The sequence below is a fragment of the Ipomoea nil genome, unplaced genomic scaffold, assembly GCF_001879475.1.
Source record: "Ipomoea nil cultivar Tokyo-kokei standard unplaced genomic scaffold, Asagao_1.1 scaffold1834, whole genome shotgun sequence".
Lineage (NCBI taxonomy): Eukaryota > Viridiplantae > Streptophyta > Magnoliopsida > Solanales > Convolvulaceae > Ipomoea > Ipomoea nil.
Window position 1 is genome coordinate 2,942,105 of NW_017618262.1, and position 23,226 is coordinate 2,965,330.

At 31.2% G+C, this 23,226-nt stretch overlaps 1 protein-coding gene across 1 annotated transcript; it reads right to left on the minus strand.

The window, feature by feature from the left end:
- Positions 1–19,586: 19,586 nt before the first annotated feature.
- Positions 19,587–21,468, minus strand: LOC109192845. Its single transcript, XM_019343546.1, has 3 exons — positions 21,401–21,468; positions 21,193–21,287; positions 19,587–20,314 (listed from the first exon to the last, which is right to left on the minus strand). Exons 1-3 carry the CDS (start codon positions 21,466–21,468, stop codon positions 19,587–19,589), a joined length of 891 nt encoding a protein of 296 aa, XP_019199091.1.
- Positions 21,469–23,226: the final 1,758 nt, after the last annotated feature.

A 23,226-nucleotide genomic window follows, 5' to 3' on the forward strand; every position in this document is an offset into this window, starting at 1 on the left:
CAAAAATATTTAAGAATATATTCACCCCCCCCCCCCCCCCTCTAGATTCTTACCCTAACCTTTTCGGGACCAACAGAATGAAAAGGAGGATGAGGACCTTGGAGAAGAAGATGAAGAAATATTTAATGAATGCATTGAGATGGAGACTTTAAGTGGAGAAGTGGATGAGGTGAAGATGCAAGAAAATGGTGGCAAGGACCACATTGATAGTTGTCCATTAGCTGAGGAAGTTTTAAAGGAGAATGAAATTGATGGAGCAGATGATTTGAATGAGGATGTCCCACCAATGGAGAACACTTCCCTTGGAGAGGACTTTAGATAAATTTTGAATCCGGGAGGATAATGGCACACATCCACCTATTTATATATCTAATGACTCCCAATTCTTGTTGGTACATGTGGATGACCCAAGATTTCCATTGCTTGACAGGTATGAGAGCAAAGAGAAGAATGAAAACGTTAAAAGTCAAGAACATTCACTACATGGAGTGATTGAGAAAAAGCTCTTGCCGAAATTTATTGTTAGTAATGAATTTGAGGAGAATGGAGAAAAATTCCTTGAAGTGGGAAAATGCGAAATATTTGAGAAGAGTGTGATGGACTTGAGCTTCAAGGAATTTGTTGATGGTCATCACTTAAAGACATTTTTGGAAGAGAAAATTGATGGAAAGAAATGGATTTTCATTCTCACATCCTTTAATAGATAACACTTGAGAGGTAACGTCGAGCTAGCAACGTTAAACTTAGCGTTTCATGGGAGACCCCATGTTATCTTTTATATTGCTTTCTTATTTACAGCTTTCTAGTTTTCGTTTTATTTTAGTTTTTATTTCGCTTATTTTAGTTCGTATTGTTTTTATTGATTTTTATTTTTTTTTCTCTTTTCTCTTATTCTACTTTCTTTTGTTTTGCATCGGGTACGATGCAAAATTTTAAGTGTAGGGGAGGAACAAAAAATTTGGGATAATTTTCAAAATTTTTGCTTGGATGACGCGCATGCTATTTTGTGAATAAGTTACTTGTCATAACATGCAGTTACAATTGATCTCTCTTGCAGTAATATGGATTCAATTACTTAGGCTTCCATATCATCTGTTCAATTTACAGATTCTAAAGCGCATATGTGTGCCGGTGGGACGATTATTGGTTGTAAGTGCGGCGACGGCAATGAAATCAAAGCCAAGCGTAGCAAGAGCCAAAGTTGAGGTTGATCTGTTGAGGCCTCGAGAGGATAAAATCTAGATTGAGGTGACAATTGAGATTGGGGAAGGTAAGGGATTTTTGCAAGAGATTGGTTGTGACTTTTGGGCATGAGCTGATCAAATGAAGCAGATGGGAATGCAAGAAAGTAGTGAAAGTCATATTTTGCCCTCAAAAGAGACAGTCATTTCACAACCAAACTAGCTAACGGGGAACCAAATCGGATACAAAATTAATAGTTGAGGACTTAATTGACCAAAATTGATAGTCGATGACCAATTTGGTACTTTCGCCATAGTCGAGGGACCAAAACGGTAATTAACTCTTTACAATGAGTAAGTATTTTTTTTTTAGATTACACTCTAACCTATTTATTAAATCTACTAAACAATTATGCCAACCCTTGATTGGAATGGGACTCAAACCTAAGTCATTCCTTATGGAAAGCAATGCGTAAGTTAAAAATAATAAATAATTAACGGAATATTCTAATACTAAAGTTTCTACATAAATGGAAAAATAAAAAATTAAGTAAAGGTGGTAACTATGGAAATGTCTTATATATTATTGTACAAGGAATAATTCAAATTACAAGTTATCAATTCACATTATTACACCAACATAATTTTTCTCGTTATAACATTACCATTTACCAACATTGACTCTTATTATATTTAGTAGATTAGTAGATAATAGAGTGAATCCCAGCGAAGGTCCTTTGCCTATGCTGGAAATTTCAAATTTAGTCACAAACTACTGTTTTTGCCATTTAACACCCTAGACTATCATATTTTGGACACTTTTGGTTCTTCTGATGACTTTTATGGTAGTTTAGGCAAAGGTATTTTAGGATTTTCAATTTTTTTTCCTAATAAGTTAATTTCAGCCGAGGTTCCTTGTTTTTTGTAGCAATTACAAATTTACTCCCAAACAATCTTTTTTTGCCATTTAAAAACCTAGACTATCATATTTTCGACACTTCTGGTTTTTCAATGACTTTTTCGGTGAAACTCAATTTTAGGCAATGACCTTTTCATCTCTTCAATTTTTTTATGATTTTCTACGTCGCTTTTTTTTTCGTCTCTTCTGCCATGGATTGCACCATCTCCTTCACCCAACTCTTATCTTCATCTCTTTCAACCCGACTGCAAATCATCATTCGTCAATGGCGTAATAGAGTACATGAGGAACTCTAGGTGAGGGGGAATTATTTTGTAACACAGTTGGAAAGCTCATGATGTCGCCACCCGATTGGCTTCAATTTGACCGCTACTGTTTTAGTCCATAATTCAATGAATCATCTACTATACATGTAGAGCCCCCCAAAAAAAAAAAAAAAAAAAAAAAAATCTTTTTTTGTTATCAGAAAATATCATTTCCTAAAATAAGGTTTCACTATTAAAAAAAATAAAAATAAAAAAAATTCATCAGAATGACCAAAAGTGTCAAAAATATGCTAGTCTGGGTGTTAACTGACAAAAACATTTATCTTGAGCTAAATTTAGAATTGTCAACAAAGATAAGAGATCTCTGTTGGAATTAACTCATTGAGAAAAAAAAAATGAAGAGACGAAAATACAATTGCCTGAAATAGGGTTTCACCGAAAAAGTTATCGAAAGGATCAAAAATGTCCAAAATGTGATAGCCCTCGGACTAAATTTGAAACTGTTACAAAAGACAAAGGACCTCCTCTAGAATTAACTCTTATATATTATATTAGTCTTTTCCATGCGCGATGCGCAAACACATATGTACAATATTTATATTTTTTAAAAATAACTAACAAATCCTCGCTAATTAAAATATATATGAAATCAAATTTATTTATTATATTAATCCAATATATAATGTCTGCAAATATTATTATCATTAAAGAATATAAGAAAATATATGGTGGATGCATGTGCATGGTAACAATAATGGAAAAAATAAGAGAAGTTATAACGGTAGGGATATTTTTATCCAAAAAATTATATAGTACAATTCTAAAATCACAATGTACAAAATGATTAGCACTAAAAACATGGACATAAATTAGGGATATAACTTTGATTAAGAAATATTATGTTTTTAGATATGCTCAACACGATTGAAACATGTGCTTCATCTCAATTAGAAACCTAAACTGATAGTTGGGTTATACTTATTTTTATATATTATATATATGCTCAACGCATTCTCTGATCTCATGTGTGCGTGCTAGCTAGTTGCGTTTTGATAAGCTAAAAATAACACATGGACTATAATCTTTTTTATTGGATGATGCGAAAATCTGAACCCATGACATTTGGCATTAGGTTTATTCTGATACCAAATTAAAGGATATACTCAATTTCAATTAAAAATTTAAGTTGATAATTGTATTGTACATTTATATTCATGGGAGAAATCGATTGAAACTTAATAATAAAAACAATTAATAGTGATATATACACTGTTTGTTCATACCTAGGATCAGACGTTATGCCATGGAACCGTGTTCACCATTTATGGTGAACACGGTTCCAACGGTGTTAGTACACCGTTATCTTTTTTTTTTTCTTAATTAATTGCGTGACTTTTCTTCTTTATTTTCACATTTTGCGGTTTCACTTTAATTTGAGGTGAACAAAGATTTCGGACATTCATAAATTATGAATTCATGCCTGCACATTCACCTTGGAACCATGCCTACACATTCCCGTCCGAAATCACGGACATTCATAAATTATGAATCCATGCCTGCACATTCACTTTGGAACCATGCCTACACATTCACTTTGGAACCATGAGATTATGAATTTTCTGTTATGAGATTATGAATTTTCTGTTATGCGATTATGAATTTTCTGTTATGAGATTATGAATTTTCATTACATTCATAATTTCGGACATTCATAAATTATGAATTCATGCCTGCACATTCACTTTGGAACCATGCCTACATATTCCCGTCCGAAATCACGGACATTCATAAATTATGAATCCATGCCTGCACATTCACTTTGGAACCATGCCTACACATTCACTTTGGAACCATGAGATTATGAATTTTCTGTTATAAGATTATGAATTTTCTGTTATGAGATTATGAATTTTCAGTTGTGAGATTATGAATTTTCTGTTATGAGATTATGAATTTTCATAAAATTCATAATCTCATAACAGAAAATTCATAATTTGATCAAACGCGCGCCGTTAACTCCACATCCGCGAAAATTTTTTTTTTGCCTAAAAACGACGTCGTTTTGCCTTGTGTTCACCATTCTCGGTGAACACGATTCCATGGCATAATTTGCGACCTAGGATCCTTGAAACAATACGTATTCATTACCAAACGAACATATCACATGAAATGGATGAAAACCGAACATATCACATGAAATGGATGAAAAACGAACATATCACATGAAATGGATGAAATAAAATAATACGTAACATTACAAAACCAATAAAAATACCTATATATGTATAGAGCCACATGCTTGCACTCTTTCATGCTCATTTACATAGATTTGTTTGAAGAAATTAAAATTTTAGTTTTAAAAATCAAGACTAATGGAACGCTTCATTAAGTTGTTTGCCATCATTTTCTTCTTACTTGCGCTCCTCTATTCTGCTGCTGGTATTTTCTTTTCAAAAATTCTCAATCAATAAATTTAATTTGCTTATGCGGTTTATATTACATTATTTTATATATTTGAAAGCATTGGGATCATCATTTACATACAAAGTTTAATTTAATTGTAAGATATATTAACTGTAGTAGACTTTTCATATATATATATATATATATATATATATATTAACGGAATAATATTTATCGTTTTATTACATAATTGAAAAAATTATACTCTTTCGTTCATAGTAATTATTCATTGATATATATATATATATATATATATATATATATATATATATATATTGTATATATATCAATGAATAATTACTATGAACGAAAGAATATAATCTTTTCATTTATATAATAAAACGATCAATATTATTCCGTTAATATATATTAAAGTCTTTATTACTACAATTAATATATCTTAGAATTAAATTAAACTTTGTATGTAAATGATCCCAATTCTTTCGAATATATAACATAATGTAATATAAACCGCATAAGCAAATTAAATTTATTGATCGAGATTTTTGAAAAGGATAAGGATTTTTTAGACGGTTCCATACAAGTTTTTGTCTAGTTAATTAATGATGTTATTTTATTAAAATTTCTTTGTGTTGGTCCCAAAAGAGATGAAGTAAAAGTCTAGAGGGGGTGAATAGATTTTTACACTAATTCGAAATTTTGCAAGGCAATAATAAAACCAAAACACTCAAGAGTTTGTTAGTGTTTTGTGCACAGCGGAATATAAAATAGATGTTGTGATTGTGTCAAGTGTATTTTACGTGAGGTGTGTGTGCATGCAAAATAAATAAAGTAATAAAGAACACAAGAATTTATAATGGTTCGGAGGTGGTGTAATCTTCCTACTCCACTTTCTCCTATCTCCATAAGGAATTCACTATATCCACCACTCATTGGTTACAAAATACAATGAATTTCGTGATCTAGTGTTTTGATCACCAAGCACACACTAATCACGCTCAAACCAGTGCCTCCAGCACTGCAACCAAGATTTCACAATTCTGTGCTACTATCCCCTCCTACACTCCAATAGGGAAACCAAACCAGTGCCTCCAAGATTTCACAACTCCGTGCTACGTATTATCCCCCTTTCTACACTCCCGTAGAAATACAACCAAGATTTCACAACTCCGTGTGACAATTTCCTTCCTACACTCCAGTAGAGAAACAACTTAAGGTGTGTGAGTCTTGTGTTTAAGGTGCGTGAGTCTTGTGCTTAAGGTGCGCGAGTTTGTGTGCTTAATGTGAATAGTTGTTGAAACTTAAGATGCGTGTGTTTGTGTGCTTAAGGTGCATGATGGTTGTGCTTAAGATGTGTAAGCTTTGTTCTTAAGGTGTTTGGGTTTGTGTTCTGAAGGTATTTTGTTTGTGTGTTTAATGTGCGTGTGTTGTGTACTTAAAGTACGTCAGTTTAATGCTTAATGTGAATCCAACCGCACGGGAAGCCCCTCTCGCACCTGATCCTTTCCCACCCCCACCCCATATACAATCTTTGTATGTATATATGTATATATAGTACATATTAGTATTAGTATAAAAAAAACCATTAAATTTTAACAAGAAATGAGTTATATTAGTTGGTTGAGCACACATGTTTGGCAATAGTAAAGGTTAAGAGTTTGAATCCTTTGGCATTAATGTAATTTTACATTACATACACATATAACATTCTTTTATATTAATAATGAAATGTGTAATTTATAATGTGTTTTCTATTCAAATTATTTTATCAAATTAATTATGTTTCATATTTTGTTATAAATATTTTTATAAAGTTTCGATGTGATTTATTTTTCGTCAATATCCAACAATATTTACAACTATATTTCTTAGGTAATTTTTTTTTTTTAAATTATCTCTTTTGTTTTAATGTTTCGCCTTTTACAGGAAAATTTTTATGAATCCGTCCCTACTTCTTCGCCCCTCTCAACTGAATTTCTGGCTCCGTCCCTAGTAACCCATCTAATTTTATTACATAGAATTATAAAATAAAAACAAAATGCTGACATGTTACTTTTTTTCATCTAACTTGTTGTTTTTATCACTTTTTTCGGCAGAAAATTTTAATTTTTTTTTAGAGTAAATACCACCTATGGTCCCTCGAGTTTGGTGGCATCGCCATCAATGGTCCCTAACTTCCGTAATTACCATCCGTCATCCTCCGAGTTGTCAAAAGTTACCTTCTAGCGTCCTTCCGTTACTTCCTCCCGTCTCAGCCGTCAAAATGGAGGGTAATATTGTCATTTGACTTATAAAAAAGAGTTAATACCAGCCAAGGTCCCTCGAGTTTGGTGGTTTGGCCATCTTTAGTCCCAAGTTTCCATATTCCATTATTTTCCTTCTTTCATATTCTCTTCTTCAAATGTATTATTATTACTATTATTTATAGTTATTATTAAATTCTTATTAATATTACTATTATTTAAAGTTATTATTGTTATTATTAAATTATTATTATTATTGTTATTGTTATTATTATATTATTAGCATTAAATTATTATTATTATTATTATTATTATTATTATTATATTCATATTCATATTATTATTATTGTTATTGTTATTATTAAATTATTATTATTATTATTATTGGTGGTTTGGCCATCTTTAGTCTCAAACTTGGCCAAACAATATTAAAGAAAATTGGTGGTTTCTCAACTTCCAACTCGAACTCCCTCTTCTCCTTTACAATATTAAAGAAAATTTACAAATGTATAGGGGTCGTTTACTTCATTTATCTGTTTTTCCATTTCCACTTTTTCATTTCTCCATTTCTCCAGTTTTCTTTCTCCATTTTTCCAGTTTTCCTTCTCCATTTTTTCAGTTTTCCATTTTTCCATTCCTCCAAATTTTTATTTCTCTAATTTTCTGATTTTATTAAATACACTCATCCTATATAGCATTTGCACATTTCTACAACAACAACAACAATAATAATAATTTAAAAATTTAATAATAATAATAATAATAACAATAAATAATAGTAATAATAATAAGAATTTAATAATAATAATAATAATAATAATAATAATAATAATAATAATAATAATAATAATAATAATAATAATAACAATAAAAATAACAATAACAATAATAATATGAATATAATAATAATAATAATAATAATAATAATAATAATAATAATAATAATAATAATAATAATAGCATTTGTACATTTTTACAACAACAAAAATAACAACAACAACAACAATAACAATACTAATAATAATAGTAATAATAATTTTAAAAAATAATAATAACAATAATTAATAATAATAATAATAACAATAATAATAATAATAATAATAATAATAATAATAATTTAATGTTAATAATATAATAATAACAATAATAATAATAATAATTTAATAATAACAATAATAATAATAATAATGATAACAATAATTTAATAATAACAATAATAACTTTAAATAATAGTAATAATAATAAGAATTTAATAATAACTATAAATAATAGTAATAATAATACATTTGAAGAAGAGAATATGAAAGAAGGAAAATAATGGAATATGGAAACTTGGGACTAAAGATGGCCAAACCACCAAACTCGAGGGACCTTGGCTGGTATTAACTCTTTTCGTATAAGTCAAATGACAATATTACCCTCCATTTTAACGGCTGAGACGGGAAGAAGTAACGGAAGGACGCTAGAAGGTAACTTTTGACAACTCGGAGGATGACGGATGGTAATTACGGAAGTTAGGGACCATTGATGGCGATGCCACCAAACTCGAGGGACCATAGGTGGTATTTACTCTTTTTTTTATGTATTTCCAGATTACGTTGATTTCTTCTACGAATTTTTTTTAAAAAATAGTGAATTTGCTTTTCCCGTCGGGAAGTATGTTACCGTTTTTGTGGTTTTTGAACCTATTTATTGGCATTGTCATTGATTTTTACTTTGGTTTTGGATGGTGTGTTTATGAGGCTCTTCGGTACACACCTGAGATTGAGGAGTTTGGAAAAGAGCTGGTTAACAGATTATGGGACAACAATGATCTGTATATTGCTCTTCATTTGAGGTATAATAACTAACACGACTTTTGATTTAATGTTTGAGGTGCAACTTAATTAACCGACTTCCTTTGAATGTATATACGAAAAGAACATGCTTGCGTTTACTGGCTGTAACTACAATTCGTGTTATGAGGTATAATATGTAGCACAGAAAAGAGAAAGAGATATACAATGAAGAAAGGAGATTGCAATATGTCCCCGAGGGAAGCGGCCATGTTTTTTAAGGCAATGGGGTAACCCTCAATGACAGAAATATACATTTTGCAGGGCAAATTTATAGTAACAACAACATGGATGCATTCTGCTTAAAATAACTCTACGTGTTTTCACACTCAACACTCGCAACAGATGAGGAGTTAGAATCTTTCAAGTCATATAAAAAATCAACATAATTTGTAAATGAGTAAATACCACCTATGGTCCCTCGAGTTTGGTGGCATCGCCATCAATGGTCCCTAACTTCCGTAATTACCATCCGTCATCCTCCGAGTTGTCAAAAGTTACCTTCTAGCGTCCTTCCGTTACTTCTTCCCGTCTCAGCCGTTAAAATGGAGGGTAATATTGTCATTTGACTTATACGAAAAGAGTTAATACCAGCCAAGGTCCCTCGAGTTTGGTGGTTTGGCCATCTTTAGTCCCAAGTTTCCATATTCCATTATTTTCCTTCTTTCATATTCTCTTCTTCAAATGTATTATTATTACTATTATTTATAGTTATTATTAAATTCTTATTATTATTACTATTATTTAAAGTTATTATTGTTATTATTAAATTATTGTTATCATTATTATTATTATTATTGTTATTATTAAATTATTATTATTATTATTATTGTTATTATTATATTATTAACATTAAATTATTATTATTATTATTATTATTATTATTATTGTTATTATTATTATTATTAATTATTGTTATTATTATTTTTTAAAATTATTATTACTATTATTATTAGTATTGTTATTGTTGTTGTTGTTGTTATTTTTGTTGTTGTAAAAATGTACAAATGCTATTATTATTATTATTATTATTATTATTATTATTATTATTATTATTATTATTATTATTATTATTATATTCATATTATTATTGTTATTGTTATTTTTATTGTTATTATTATTATTATTATTATTATTATTATTATTAAATTCTTATTATTATTACTATTATTTATTGTTATTATTATTATTATTATTAAATTTTTAAATTATTATTATTGTTGTTGTTGTTGTAGAAATGTGCAAATGCTATATAGGATGAGTGTATTTAATAAAATCAGAAAATTAGAGAAATAAAAATTTGGAGGAATGGAAAAATGGAAAACTGAAAAAATGGAGAAGGAAAACTGGAAAAATGGAGAAAGAAAACTGGAGAAATGGAGAAATGAAAAAGTGGAAATGGAAAAACAGATAAATGAAGTAAACGACCCCTATACATTTGTAAATTTTCTTTAATATTGTAAAGGAGAAGAGGGAGTTCGAGTTGGAAGTTGAGAAACCACCAATTTTCTTTAATATTGTTTGGCCAAGTTTGAGACTAAAGATGGCCAAACCACCAATAATAATAATAATAATAATTTAATAATAACAATAACAATAATAATAATATGAATATGAATATAATAATAATAATAATAATAATAATAATAATAATAATTTAATGCTAATAATATAATAATAACAATAACAATAATAATAATAATTTAATAATAACAATAATAACTTTAAATAATAGTAATATTAATAAGAATTTAATAATAACTATAAATAATAGTAATAATAATACATTTGAAGAAGAGAATATGAAAGAAGGAAAATAATGGAATATGGAAACTTGGGACTAAAGATGGCCAAACCACCAAACTCGAGGGACCTTGGCTGGTATTAACTCTTTTTTATAAGTCAAATGACAATATTACCCTCCATTTTGACGGCTGAGACGGGAGGAAGTAACGGAAGGACGCTAGAAGGTAACTTTTGACAACTCGGAGGATGACGGATGGTAATTACGGAAGTTAGGGACCATTGATGGCGATGCCACCAAACTCGAGGGACCATAGGTGGTATTTACTCATTTGTAAATACATAAAACCTCATTGATTACAATCCTTCATATAACATGTGTACAATTCTACAATGATGCTGATTAATTGACTATGGTGACGATGATGATGATGATGATGATGATGATGATGATGATGATGATGATGATGATGACGATGACGATGACGATGACGATGACGATGACGATGACGATGACGATGACGATGACGATGACGATGACGATGACGATGACGATGATGACGACGGCGACGACGATGACGACGACGATGATGACGATGGCGATGATGATGACGATGATGATGATGACGACGATGATGATGACGACGACGATGATGACGATGACGACGACGACGATGATGGTGGTGGGAAAAATGCAGTACGCATTTAATAATCAAAGGAGAAAAGGGGAAAGGGGGAAGGGAAAGAAAAGCGAAGGATTTGAACCAGCATAGGTTTTGTGTTACAAAATTATGCTTGGGTACTATTGTTACAAAATTATGTTTTGGTATTATCCAGTGAGAGTGTTTTCTTTTAAAAATTCTATTGCACCAGTTAATTTTATGAAAATTATGCCACATGTCATAGTTATGCATTTTTAAAATATTTATTTTATGAAAATTTTGATAATTTTGTATTGATATATGCGCTAAGATACCAAGTGATACTTTGATAAGTTCTGAAACACTAATTTAAAAATACACATTGGGCATGTGACTATTTGCGCAATGCGTGTGACTAGTCTACTATCTACTATACTAATAAGAGTCAAAGAGAGTTAGGCCTATAATGGGTAGAAAAAATGACGATCAAATTTTTTTAATCGAATGAATGGCTCAAATTGATTAGATTTTAATATTTCCTTGAGATTCCCTAATTTATCCTTAATAATATGGTTACCTGTTAACTTTTTCGTTAAATATTATCTTATCCGTTAATTTCTGCTAGTTCACCGTTAACTTACTCATTGATTTCAATAAGGAAGGTCTTAGGTTCGAACCACATCCCAATCAAAGTTGGCATAATTAGTACTCTATTTTACTCTTATTAAATTAAATATAATTTAGTAGCCACAAACAAAAAATAATAAATATGCATTTCTTTAATATAGAATTATGTGTCTACAATGCTTTTATTCAAAAAAAAAAAAAATTATTCATTATCAATAAATTAAATAAGAGAAATAATTTCATTAGTTATATTGTCTTTATTTTTCTCCAATATAAAAATTCTTTATATTCAAACTCATCAATTGATTATATTCACTATATTGTCTATTATCTTTTTTGTGCACTATTTTTTAATTAAATATCAAAATTATGCATTCAAAAAAAAATATCAAAGTTATAATACAAAATAATGCTATATATTTTTTTACCAAGTATTTTATTAATACCATGAAAAAACTAAAAAAATATATAATTAAGCCAATCATATTAACTATTTGAGGGATTTGTTGACAAAGAGAGTATTCAAATCACACAACAAATTGAAGTGGAAAACAATCTCGCAATGTCCTTGTTTGGCAATCAGCAGTTAGCGGTTAGCGTTAGTAGATTATATTAGCAAATTTGACCAGTGAATTATATCAACGGTTGGTAAAAAGATATTTGAAAAAATTAGTTGTTTAGATTAACATGTAAAATGACTTAAGGTATACATAATAATAATAATAATAATAATAATAATAATAATAATAATAATAATAATAATAATAATAATAATAATAATAAATAAATAATAATAATAATAATAATAATAAATAAATAATAATAATAATAATAATAATAATAATAATAATTTAATAAAAGAAATAAAATTTAAAAAAAAAAAAAAAAAAAAAAAAACATATGGGGAGCCCAACGTTCGACTCCCCTTAGTTTTGCCACTTCTCTCACATCGGTGGGAAAAGTGGCATGGGAGCCTTGAGGCTCCTATAAAAGGAGCCTTAAGGCTTCAATTTAAAAATTAAGTTTGCCCATCAACGAAACTAGCTCTTGTTATTCAAGGAGTTGAAATGGCTATACAGTAAATTTTTTTTTTTTTTTAAATATAGAGGTGTTTTAGGAAAATCATTCTCAAAAACGCAAAGTGAAAATATTGTAAATTGCAATGTTTGTATTTTCAGTGGCTTGGAACAAATTGTTGTTTCAAACTGTTGAATAACCAAACACTTTTTTTAGCATTTTAATCTTTGGGTTACGTCATATTTACCAATCGTCCATATCTTTGGGTTACATTATAATTAAAAATTTTAAATTTTTACTACTTTATCTAAATTCCTTAAATTTGGAATTTCTTTATCCATAATAATTTATTCAACAATAATGGTTAAACTAAATGAACACGAAGCAAAACACCTAAAGGACCGATACCGTTGATTCATTCATTGATCTTGTATATATATGCATTCAATAAATATATTAGAACCCTTTGTAAAAAAAATATTCGTGTACTATTACATTGTATTCATACATACTTTGAGTTACATATTTAAATAAACAATTTCAATATTTAATTACTTATGTATGAACTTCTCATATAAATCTTGCATTTATATACTGTTGGTCCCGAAAGGGTGGCGAGAAGTCTAGAGGGGGGTGAATAGACTTCTCTAACTTTTTCAACTTTTTTCGAAAACACACAAGGCAAATAACACTTTGGTAATTTCAACTCTAAGTAACAAGCATCAACAAGATAAACAACTTAGAGTGTGCAGCGGAATAGATAGCGGTTAAAGTGTTATGCTTATAAGTGTGGTGCTCAAAGAGAGATTCTAAACATGCAACACGTTAGAAACACTTGATATGGTTCAAAGATGATGTACGTAAAGTTTGGCTTGCATGCAAACGTGGGAACTATCAAACCCAGACAGATAAAGATATGCGATAAATCGTAATCGGGGTAGTTCGCAGTTAGAATAAGCATGCATAAAATATATGAGCAGTAAGTAAATAGAGAGAAAGATTTATAGTGGTTCGGAGATGGTGTAATTCTCCTACTCCACTCTTCTCTTTTCACTTCAAGGAGAAAATTCACTATTCTTCGATCACCCAGATACAATAGTGAATAAGTGTCCACCGACACTTCTCCGAGTGCTTCGCACAAAGCTACACTCCTCCAAGGTTTTTCGCAAGCTCCTCTTGTTACTCCGCATTCCCGAGTACTTCGCACCAAGCTGTACTCCTACACCACGAGAACTACGCACAAAGCTTCGCTCTCATAGGGTTTTCACAAGCTCCCCTTGTTACTCTACCCTTTACACCGAGTGCTACGCACAAAGCTACACTCAACCAGGGTTTTTCACTCTCTCTAGTTACTCCGCCCTCTTTCTACACTCAGTAGAGAAGTTTACAAAGAGATAAAATTTTTCTCTCACTCAGACTTGAATTCTATCGTATATAACTCAATATATTGCTTCTTGGTTGATTTGAATATTGCTTGCTTTTCTCTTGCTTGTATATCTTAATTGATTAGTCGTTGTTTAAGTGAAGAATTCGTATTTTTCTTCAAGTCTGCTTGGGCAATTTATAGCCAATGAAAGCTATTTGCCCGTTGATCAACTTTCGATCTCGATAGTCCATCTTCATATGTAGTTGATCAAAATAAAATTGTCAACTTGATCTGAAATATTAGGTAGAAGTCTTTTCGCCTTTTGTCAGATGATTTGAATAATTTGCCCGTTGCCGTATCTTGAATTTTGTAGCCTCCAAGATTTGAATAAGTTCGGCGCGGCAAGCTTGACATTTCTTGTCATTCATAAATGTTCTGACATATCAAGTTGATCAAATAATATATCTGCTGATTCTTGCTTGAGTATGAAGCAATATCTCCGTGAATCAGCCTCCTTCGAGCGTCTCCGGTTCCACCGTAAAAGATTGATGTTCAGATGAAAATATATCAGTTTATTTTCTCCTTCATGATCCTTGTAAAATAATATGTTGGAACCTTCTGTAAAAACTTCATTGTTGTTCATTGTGAGATGCTCTGTTTCGATTTTGTACTTGGTCCATCATACTTGGTGTGTTTCTTCATCTGGTGCATGGCTTCTGTGAGACTTGTGCATTCAACTTGGTTAGTCTCCTTCTTGAGGTTAGTCTCCTTCTTGGGGTTAGTCTCCCAAGCTAGCTAGTCTCCATCTTGGATAGTCTCCCAAGCTAGCTAGTCTCCTTATTGGGGTTAGTCTCCCAAGGTAGCTAGTCTCATTCTTGATTAGTCTCCCAAGCTGGCTAGTCTCCCTCTTGGTTAGTCTCCAAGCTAGCTAGCAGTCTCCCTCTTGGTTAGTCTCCAAGCTAGGTAGCTAGTCTCCTTCTTGGTTAGTCTCCCAAGCTAGCTTAGCTAGTCTCCAAGCTAGCTAGTCTCCCTCTTGGTTAGTCTCCAAACTAGCTAGTCCCCTTCTTGGGGTTAGTCTCCCATCCCTCTTGGTTAGACTCCAAGCTAGCTAGTCTCCTTCTTGGGGAACTTAGGACCTTTTGGCATAGCTTACACACGTATCATCCAACTCCTCTAGCATGGTTCTTGGTGACTTATCCGCATCATAATTGTGTTAAGCTAAAATCCCGCTTAACTTCTTCAAATAAATTATGATCTTCCAGACTTGTACATGGGTTGCATGATATGGGTGCACCATACTATGTAGACTCAAAATGACTAAAATAGAATAAAATTGGGGACTACGTGATTTTTCAAAAATACATTCGACTCATCAAAATTTACAATTTATTCCTAACATATACTTTCAAATATTTATTTAAGGGAAAATGGCACTTTTTTCCCCTATGTTATATACTTATAGCACTTTTTCCCCCTCAATTATTTAAGTGGCTCTTTTTCCCCCTGAAATGTTAAATGGACATATTTACCCTTAAAATAAATATTTCATTTATTTTTATTCTCCAATAAATTATTACTATAATTTGGTTCAAACCAGATACTATAGTAACCAAACCAAAATATTCCAATTACAATTTATAATCAAAACGCGATATTTAGAGTTTATTAAAATCGCGAACTGGAATGGCCGGTTCATGTTCCGAACTGAAAAAATAAAATACATTTATTGTTGAATTTAAACTATTTTAAAATAAAAAATAAAATTTTAAAATAAAGACGGTTCAAAATCGCGAACGGGATCCGGAACCGCTGGTTCATGATCTAGTTTTTTTTTATTCTTAAATTTAATAAATTGAAATCCAAATATTGGGTTCTAGATCTGAATCATAACTGAAAACTTTTAATTCGATTGCTATAGTGTCTGGTTCAGTTCGAACCGAACCGTGGTAATCGCTACATATACGCAATAATTTGTTGGAGAAGTAAAATAAATAAAATGTTTACTTTAAGGGTAGAAATGTCAATTTAATATATTAGGGGGGAAAACCACCACTTTTAAAATAATTGAGGGGGCTAATGTGCTTACATAAATAATTGAGGGGGAAAAAGTGCTATAAGTATATAACATAGGGGGAAAAAGTGCCATTTTCCCTTTATTTAATTATAAACATTGAGCATTAACTCATTCCCGCAATGCGCGTGTAAAACTAGTAATAATAATAATGGGGAAAATGTAGGTTGCTCAATTGTTCAATAATAATAATAATAATAATAATAATAATAATAATAATCAATAAAGTTAGGCCTATAATTGGAACTAAAAAATATCCGTACGTCAAATTAGAGTTAATGACTAATTTGATCCTCCGACTATTGTGAAACCACCTATTTGACCCTCGACTATTATTCTTACCAAATTAAGTCCTCAATTTTACAATTTTTGCTCGATTTCGTCATCCGTTATTTTGACCGTTAAGCACCCGTCTAAATGAAGGGCAGTAATGTAAATACACACATTAGCGCGGGTATACGTAACCCCTGTTAACCAGAGTTCGTGTAAACAAATCATGCAGCGCTCATTAACCCTCCTTGCTCCGTTGGAATCTTCATCCACGACCGAGGACGTTCGTACTCAAGTGAATGTGCTTGGATAATCGCCGTCTCATTTTTCGGCGATCAATTTTCCGCCCGGTGACCAGCTAGGCATGTATCAATCCAAGCTCCATCTGTTAACTGTCGGATTCCCTCGTCTAATTCTTGTGGCAATAACACATTTGTGTATTCTATCTCTTCTGTTTTGGTGAAAGTTTGCCTAGGGGTGTTTTTTCATTTCTCCCCGTCGCGCTGGGTCACTGAAAATCTGCTTGTGAGACCTCCTCTGGTTAAGCATGCAAGATAAAGGTGGTAATAATCTTAGTTTCGCGCACCTGCTGCACACCGTGATGTAAATACACACAGGGACGTTGTGCTATTAATTTGCAGTATTTACATTATATTATCCTTCATTTAGACAATGATGAAGCTGCTGTCTGATTTGGCCGCCGTTCTGGGAATGAAGTACGCATTATGCAGAGAGTTGGGCGCCGGAGTTCGGGAATGTTATCCCTGCCAGCCCTTGATTTCATCGTAATCGAAGAGAATAACCAACAACCCTCTTTCTCTTTGAGAAATAATATATATTATATTCATACATACAAACGAACACGAGCATGGATTTATGAAAGTTCCTTACTGCATTTTACCTGCTCTGCCTATGACTATAGTTATAGAAGTTGGTGGCAGTGACTACTGTGGATGGCTTTCCGAGAAAGAAAACAGAAGAGAAAGAGAAAGAAATAAAAAGAAGGAGAAGGGGAACGAGGCAACGAGCAGATCAGCAAAAAGAAAGAAAACGAAACGGAGAGTGATCATCTGACAGGCCTCATTTAAGGGTCAAGTGAACAAGGACGAAATCGGGCATAAATTGGCTACTGGCTTACAATGTAGTATATGTTCATACAGTGAGGCTTGAACTCAGAATCTTCTAAATGGAAGTCAAATCCGGGTATCATTAGACCACATAGTAATTGTAAATCTGAGGACTTAATTTGGTAAGGATGATAGTCAAGGATCAAATCCATAGTTTCGCAATAGTCGAATGACCAACTCGGTCATTAACCCGTCAAATTATTTGATAAAATGAATGGTTCAGATTATTTTGATTTTAATAATTTTTTTTATTTTCCTATTTTACCCTTCATTATATTATTTACTTTTCTTAAATACTCATACACTCCTTCAGTATGTAAACATTAGTAACAGAATATTCCATTAACTACTTATTATTCTTAACTTACTCATTGATTTTCATAAGGAAGATCTTAGGTTCCAAATTCATTCCAATCAAAGTTAGCATAATTAAGTTCACTACTTTATTACGTATATTAAATTAAATAAATTAGTAGCTAGAACAAAAAAATAATGCATATGCATTTCTTTATTTTAGAATTAGATGTCTACAATGTCTTAATTCAAAAAAATTTATTCATGACCAAGTGGCTTGTGGTCCATTGGTATCGGATTGCTCTCTTATGTGGGAGGTCTAGGTTTTGAGCCTTGTTGTAGGCGTAGTTTGTATGGGTATCCCCCTTCTTTTGTAATAAAAAAAAATTATTCATTATCAATAAATTAAATAAAAATTATTCATTATCAATAAATTAAATAAAAATAATAATTCCATTAGTTATATCGTCTTTATTTTCTCAAATGCAAAGATTCTTTACATTCAAATACATCATTTGATTATATTCACTATATTGTCCATTGTCTTCTTTTTACACTATCTTGTAATTAAATATCAAAGTTATAATACAAAATGATGTTATATATTTATTTATCAAGTATCTAAAAACATAATAAGTGTGAATGAAAGTTATACCCCTGATTTATGTCCGTTTTTTCCGTTAAGTTTTTTTGTACATTATGCTATAAAGGTTGTACATTAAAATATTTTGGACAAACATACCCCTACCGTTATAACTTCCGTTATCTTTTTTCATTATTGTTAGGTAGGAAGGAATAGAATTATTGAGAATCAGAAGAGGAGAAGTGATATAAAGACTAAAATGGCCTTGTGTAATAATAATGATAATATAATCAAGGCCAAAATGGACTTTTTCTTCTTCTTTTCCTTTCCTTTCCATGTTGAATTACAATTTATATGGAGACGTATGAATCCCAATTTCACAAAAAGAGGGAATTGTAAGTCCCTCCTACTAAACAATGTAATTTCTGTAGCCAAAGAAAAACATTGCAATTGAATTGCAACTACACTCTACCAAACACCCCATAAATGTGTAATATGTTAATATTAATTGTGCAAACTTAAAAATTTTTGATAAGTGTAGATTTTAGTGTTCAAGTTTACATAGTAAAATTAGTGATAATTACAAAATGACACCACATTTTTTTTCAATACTTTATTATTATTATTATTATTATTATTATTATTATTATTATTATTATTATTCGATACAATTCGTTTGGTTTTTCAATGTGTAAGGCTGAAAATAGTTATTAATTTTCTTTTAAAACATATTCTCATATGATCCAATACCTATATTACTTTTTGGCCTTTATACTACTTTTATTACAATTTGCATGCAAATACTAGCTATAATTGAAAGTTTTAGCAATTATAACATTTTACCTGCTTAATGCCCTCCTTACAATCGAACATCCCATAAACTCATAAAGGTATGCACAAGTCTATTAAAACAGAATTATTCCAGATTAAAAAAAAAAAAAAAAAAAAAAAAACCAAATGAGAAGTTCAGGCAAATCTCCTAGAGATCCATTGATTCGATTTCCTGATCATTATTATTAGTTTTGGACTTCACTCTGCTGCGGTGCCTCGGAGCCTCCTTCTGCTCAGCTATTTTTAGAGCCTCCTGCCGTTGAGCTACTAAAGTAGATAACATCCTTATGAACTCATCAAACTTTTGATCGAATTTAGTTATATTATCATTTTGAGGTTCTTTCAAGCAACTTCTTACAAAATCATCAAAGGCCTTTTCCCCATTTCCAATCACTTCTGATTTCAACTCATCTCCACCAGTTTCCGTATTTCTTGTCAAATACATTTCAATCATAGAAAAAAGAGCTATTGCAATTGGATACCAATAATATACCTGAAAATAGTCTGTGCCCTTCAACAATCTCCCTGACATAAACTCAACCCAACTCAAAATAAACATAAAAAACCACACTCCAGTTTCAAACAGTAGCTCCATTGAAGGCCATGTTTTTTTCCTTTTGTACTCCTTAACATCTAAAACTATCCAGTACGACAGTCCAAGCGAATTCACACCTATGTGAATTGTGATTAACGTGGTAGTTACTGACTTAACTTCCGTGGAACCTAGAACATCACTACCGAACAACATTAACGTCCAACAAGCACGACAAAATCCAGGGCCATCAATAAAGTTCTTTTTAAAGAGTACCACTGCGGTTGCAAGGATGATGCCAGTAACCACTAATTGTGGAATAGCATTCCCAATGCTTCCATAATCTGCAACAAAATAGGGGCTGAGTCTTAAAAAAAAAAAAAAAAAAAAATTAACGGTAATTTAATTAAGAGTTAATTGCCAAGCATCTTGTGTTCAAATGGCATGCAGTGACTCTCCTATATAGGAGGTCATGAGATTGAGCTTTAGTGGAGGCGGTGTTAACTCTTTGTGCTTCAACAGGTTGAGAAAGTATAGATGAACAGAATTATTACAATGTAATAGAGTTAGTAGTACTAAAAAAAAAAATTAAGAGCCATTTTTTATTTTAAACCTTTTTTCCAAAACTTTCCCCTTTTTTTTAATGCTATTGACTCAGAGTCAACAACGCCTCAACTAAGGCTCGATCTCATGACCTCCCACGTGGGAGGAGTCACTACATGTCATCTGAGCAAAAGGTACTTGGCAAAACATTCCCTTTTGGTCCTTGTATTATTGCGTCATAACTATTTTTGTTCTTTTATCACAAAATCGTTTAAGTTTTCATAAATATAAGGACATTTCAGTCTTCAAATAGAGATTTCTTTAAAAAAGTAAAAATAAAAATATAACGGACCAACTTAATTTGTAAACAAAAGATCAAAATATCTTTGTATTTAACGTCATTTCAACAATTTTGTTGACGAAGATCAAAAATGATCATGCTTCAATAATATTATGATTAAATGTGAATATTCTAATTAAAGAAAAAAAAACACTAAAAGTTGACTAACACCTATAAAACTATGATAAAAAAATGAAATTAACTCTTTAATTAACGACCAACTATTATGTGATGTGATACTACTTCTGTTACCATTCTAAATGAATGGTTACAGATTGAGCCTCGTGATGGGTGATTTAACTATAACTATAACTAGAGAGTTGAAGCTAAATTATATACCGTCAAGATCATTCTCCAATGGACTAGTAGGAGGATAAGTTTTTAGCAGCACTTTCTGCGTCGTCGTGATGCTGCTCCCCGCAGGACAAATCGGACTAATTTATTATAATAAGAAAAAGAAAATGCTCAAATTAATTAATGTAATTCCACATGCAAACATCAAAGTTTGGATCGGAGTTTGTGTAGAGATATATTTCCCTGAAGATACCTCTGTTCTCCGATCAGATGGCTAGCATTGATGAGCCAACTCGAGGGGGTGAGCAAAGTTGATCCCATTATTCGTTGTAACTTGAAGATGGCTAGAGATGAGCTTTTATAGATTTAGAAAGATTCCGTCTCTCTTGCAAAATCGATCAGGAAACCACAAAAATTTACTCCATAAAAATAACGGAGCTATACTAAGCTTATAATTTGCAACCGTCATTGAATTACGTGATAGTATAGGATCAAGCATTTATCACTACGTCAAAAACTATAGCGAAGACACAATTTTATTTCCTAATATAGACTAGTCACTCATTGATGAACAAGACTCAAACCTGTGACATATGTCTAATACCACTTGTTAGGGTCAAACGCTTCTTACTACGCTAAAAGATATAGCTAGTAGCTCAGGACGAATTTTATTCCCTTATTTAACCGCCATCACATTTTTTGAAAGGCAGAGTGCTAAATTTAGTCTTTTACTAGCTTCCATCAACAATCCCCTTAATCATTAATTGCTAGACTTTTACAGGGCGTTTGGTTGGAAGGGGGAATTATGTGGGAAAGGAATTGTAATTCCATGGGAGTTGAATTACTGGAAATAAAGTGAGAATTTAAATTCCGGTGTTTGGTTGACAGGAATAGAATTACTGGGAATTTCAATTCCAATGTTTGGTATACATGGGAATTGAAAGGGAATAAGTAGTATAAAGTCAAAAATGTCCATTATTGTTGTTAGACATTAATTTTAGGTTAAAAAAAGAATGAGTAATTTTGACTCATCACTATCTTTTTTTCCCAAGAATTAAAATACCAGGGGGACATGAGATTTTAATTCCATGAAAATGGGGGAGCCCTCCAACCAAACTACAGAATTTAATGGTCTTTAGAATTAGGTGGGAATTAAGTGGGAAGGAATTTAAAATCCTTCCAACCAAACGCCCTGTTAGGGTTGGGGTTCAGCCTTTTGGAAGAATTAATTGCTAGACTTGGCCTCCGCTGTTAGTGTTGAAGAACGTAGCATAAATTGATATTTTATAGGATAATTTTGAGGTATATATTAATTTGAGTGGAATTCACGTTTATTTGGATTGAGTTAAAATGGATTTGCATTCTCCTAATTAAAATTATAAATTTGATATATTAATGTAGTCATGCTTGTGTATAACAGCCACATCCTTCCAATAATAGACAGATGCTATAAATAGTCTGCTATCTATGGGAGAGAGGAAAAGCAAATAGTGGTAAGAAAGAAGTCACATGGTGTGCATCGGTGATTCGGTGTATGGCGTAAATTTATGTAGAATTTGAAATATTTTTTTTTTTTACTTCAAAGTAATTATGTTCATTATTTCGAGTAAGTTAGCAGGCAAATTATATGATAGAGCATATTTATAAGGATAATACGTTATAATTTACGCGATTAAATTAATGTTCAACATAAAATTTAAAATAAAAATTTACTTAGTAAAATTTTTAAATATTAAATAATTAATAAAAACTAAAAATGATTATTTTCAATATAATTAATGTGTGTATTTTCAACTTATAATAAAAGTAATAGAAAAGATGAGTATTGTTGTAGATAGTTATAGTCAAGAATAAAAATAAGGTCATAAAAAATTTATATTAAAATAAACTAAATCTATTTAATGTGATATTGATAAGTCAGTAAAACTTAACATATTTTTGTGTTCAAGATAACATGAATACATGATTGATTGTAGTATAATTCTCAAACAAATAATTACTCGAAGTATCGGGTTATCGATCCACGGGAAGTGGGCGTATCAAGCACTAGCTACTAATCTATTCTTGTGAAGCTAATCC